The following is a 3,302-nucleotide window of genomic DNA, read 5'->3' as shown; positions in this document are numbered from 1 at the left end:
TTGAGCTATCTTCATAATACTTTCGATTACTGTTTGATCTGCCTTTTCAGCTTTATCGTGATCATCATCTCTCAGTTGCATTTTGCCTCCTGTTCCTGTTTCAGCATTTGGATTGGGCATGTACTCGTACTTCCGCTTTACCTCAAAGTCACGTTTTCCAAATCGGCCAATGCTACACAAATCCTCCATCAATTTCTCCTATTTTCATCAATAGTACAGTTTAGATTGAGTCGGTCGCAATCAGTATTTGAAAAACAAATGTGCGACCTCTTACCTTCTTTGTTGTCACTGTGCATCACAATGCTATATCAAGTGGGGTTTGATTTTCTTTGTTAAATGACATCTTCTTTGCTCTAGGATGGTTTATTAATTCAGGCACATGGTTACCAGAGGCAGAAAGCAAATGGAGAGGAGTGTTGCCGTCGCTATCTGGCTCATCAACAAGGCTGTCGCACTTATCAGAGTCTAATAAGAAGCGAACTACCTCGTCTTGATTGTTCAATACGGAAACATGAAGAGCATTTTGACTGTTGCTGTCAAGCATATCCCAACAATCAAGGCGGTGATTTAATAGCTTATATATCATGTTTACGTCACCTTCACTGGCTGCAATGTGAATTGTTGTCGTCCAGTCATTTTCACTGCCTGTCGGAAGGTACACTAAGGATTGTTTCCACCGCAGCATATCAGAAACTACGTCTTCCAATCCTAATTTAACAGCATAGTGCAGTGAATTCCAACCCCATAAGTCAGGTTCCTCGCATAAAGACTTATTCCATTGCCAGAGTGATCTAATGCAATCTGGAGCATTCCGTGCATAAATAAGGGGTTAGATCTTCTCGCAAATATAGATGCACAACAGACATTACGAAATCATCAACAGATATTGCAGATAGAAAAAATTGGATGTTGATACAGCAAATAGCAAAAATTATGTATCTTTATGTTTCTGAATTACTGCTGCATGCAGAGGCATTCTATTCGATGGACCTGCAGTGTAAGTTGGTTTCTTGCAGCATTCCAAGATGTTAGTCAAAGCATCATGAAAACCAGATTCAGCCGCCAGATAGAGTAGCGTATCCTGCGCATGGTTAGGCGGAAATTCAAATTCAGAATCTTCTTTCACCAAGAGCTTAACTACATCTAGATGTTGACTCCGCACGGCCTTGTGCAGCGCTGTATCTCCACTAGCATCTGTCATCCTCGTGAGTTTCTCCTTAGTATTATGATCTTCGACACATGCAAGTAGCACACGTACTACTTCAGTGTGCCCTTCGTTAGCTGCTATGTGAAGACCGGTTTCATTTTTCTTGTTTTGACAGCATAACAATGCTGGAGTAATCTTAAGGGCTTCTCCCACGAAATAGGAGTGGCCATAGAGGGCTGCAACATGGAGGACCGTGTTACCCTTTGGAGTGACTTGGTAACCGTTTTCTTCATCCCTTTTCAAATGATCAGCAAGTATAAAATAGGCATCTCCGATATTGCCTCTCATCGCAGCTTTATACAAGGTCGGATCCATTTTGGATTTGGAGTTTTATCCAAGATCTCTCAATGACAATCCTGTGAGTCCTTCGCTTTCTCTTAATGAATATATAGGAAAAACTAATTAGATTCTTAATGAATTTTAAAGAAGAAAGGGATCTGGTGTTTGCCTTGATCACAAGAAAGGGATTTTTATGTTTCCGTATTTCGCTTTCGTGTCAAAAGTGAAAAAATATCATGAGCATAAACAGTTCTAAGAACTTATTAAACCTCCCAAGACAAAGTAATACTTGGATCTCTTAAGATTCACTTCATCTTATGATTCTTTTCTCATAAAAACAAGCAAGTAGAGTAGTCGATTACTTAAGAAACGAACAAAACATGACTACAGAACAAAGAAAATCTTGTAACCAACTCAAATGAGCAAAACTTAACGAAATAATAATGGCGATATTATCTATAGGCAGCTGCAACATACTCGACTTTACAAGTTAAGAAAGGAACCAAAAAAAGAGAAAAACAAGAGAATATCATCATAGGTTGCTTCTTAAGCACCAAAGAGAATGTCATTTCTCCAAAAGAAAAGATTGCAGTGTAAAGCATCGTAGCTATGCGTAGGGTCCGGGGAAGAGGGACAGACCACATGGGTCTATTGTATGCAACCTTACCTTGCAGTTCTGCCAGAGGCTGTTTCAAGGCTTGAACCCGTGACTTCCTGGTCACATGACAACAACTTTACCAGTTTCTCCAATGTCCCAGAGAGCTATCCGTAGGGTCGGGGGAAGAGGGCCGGACCACAGGGGTCTATTGCATCGGGCTGTCCTTGTATCATTTTCAATTAGTCTTGTTTGTGTTGGAAAAAAGAGTCATGGCAAGAAGATCTTAAATAGTAAAAAGATGGTTTTATTCATGTTTGCTTTTCTTTACAAATTCCTTTCTTTTGATCAAAGGCAAAGATCTGTGTGGTGTTCAGATAAATCTATATAATGTTTCAACCAGAGAAAGCAAAGAACTCAGTAAACCAAATAAAAGAAACGAAAATGAATCCAACCTTGTATAATGCTGCGGCGGAAGGCAATATCAGTAATTGCTATCTACCCCCCTCCCACCACCACTCACCCCCCCTCCCAAAACTCCCAACACATGTACCGTGTAACTCTCAACAGATTGGAAGAAATGTTGGAGTCCCACATCGGTGGGTTTAAAGGGTCCTTGGTCTCCTTATATGGTCTATTTCATCGGTTGCATCTCTTTCCTTGTGTAAACTTTTCCATTATGTTCCCTGAACTGAACTCAGAAAATTCTATGAGATCAAGATTCAAATGTGAGTTTACATTTATAGAAAAATGACTTAATAAACCTAGAAAAATAATAACAACGTTACTACTGTGCGAAAATGAATAAGAATGGTATAATTCAATTCAACATTTTTTGTCCTTTTGGAAATGCACTCTTCCCTCAACTTTTCAACATAGGGGGTTTGCTTGCTTCCGCTGGTGATGGGTGGACCAGTGAAAGATCCAAAGACATGTTGTGAACATGGATACCCCAGAGGCTAGCCAAGTTGTTGGGACCGAGGCTAAACCATGAAGAGGCCCATGAATTAGACAGACCAACAATAGCTTTGCTAATTTGTGACCCCATATTTCAATTGTTTCATTTGCCGATTAATCAGTTTTCAGTCTACACGTAGCACTAAAGTTTTCGCTATGTGTGTAGGGTCCAGAATAGGATCGGACCACAAGGGTCTATTGTACATAGTCTTACCTTGCATAATATCGCATAATTTAGACATATATCTCTATTATTTAATATTT

The 3,302-nt window shown here is 39.7% G+C and overlaps 1 protein-coding gene across 1 annotated transcript; it reads right to left on the bottom strand.

Annotated features, from left to right (window-relative positions):
* Positions 1 to 6: 6 nt before the first annotated feature.
* Positions 7 to 2,594, bottom strand: LOC107871466 (ankyrin repeat-containing protein ITN1-like). Its single transcript, XM_047412879.1, has 3 exons — positions 991 to 2,594; positions 275 to 801; positions 7 to 198 (listed from the first exon to the last, which is right to left on the bottom strand). Exons 1-2 carry the CDS (start codon positions 1,520 to 1,522, stop codon positions 296 to 298), a joined length of 1,038 nt encoding a protein of 345 aa, XP_047268835.1. The 5' UTR covers positions 1,523 to 2,594; the 3' UTR covers positions 7 to 198; positions 275 to 295.
* Positions 2,595 to 3,302: the final 708 nt, after the last annotated feature.

The sequence above is a fragment of the Capsicum annuum genome, chromosome 5, assembly GCF_002878395.1.
Source record: "Capsicum annuum cultivar UCD-10X-F1 chromosome 5, UCD10Xv1.1, whole genome shotgun sequence".
In the NCBI taxonomy this organism is placed as follows: domain Eukaryota; kingdom Viridiplantae; phylum Streptophyta; class Magnoliopsida; order Solanales; family Solanaceae; genus Capsicum; species Capsicum annuum.
Note: the sequence above shows the minus strand (reverse complement) of the source record. Positions and strands in the feature narration are given on the sequence as shown.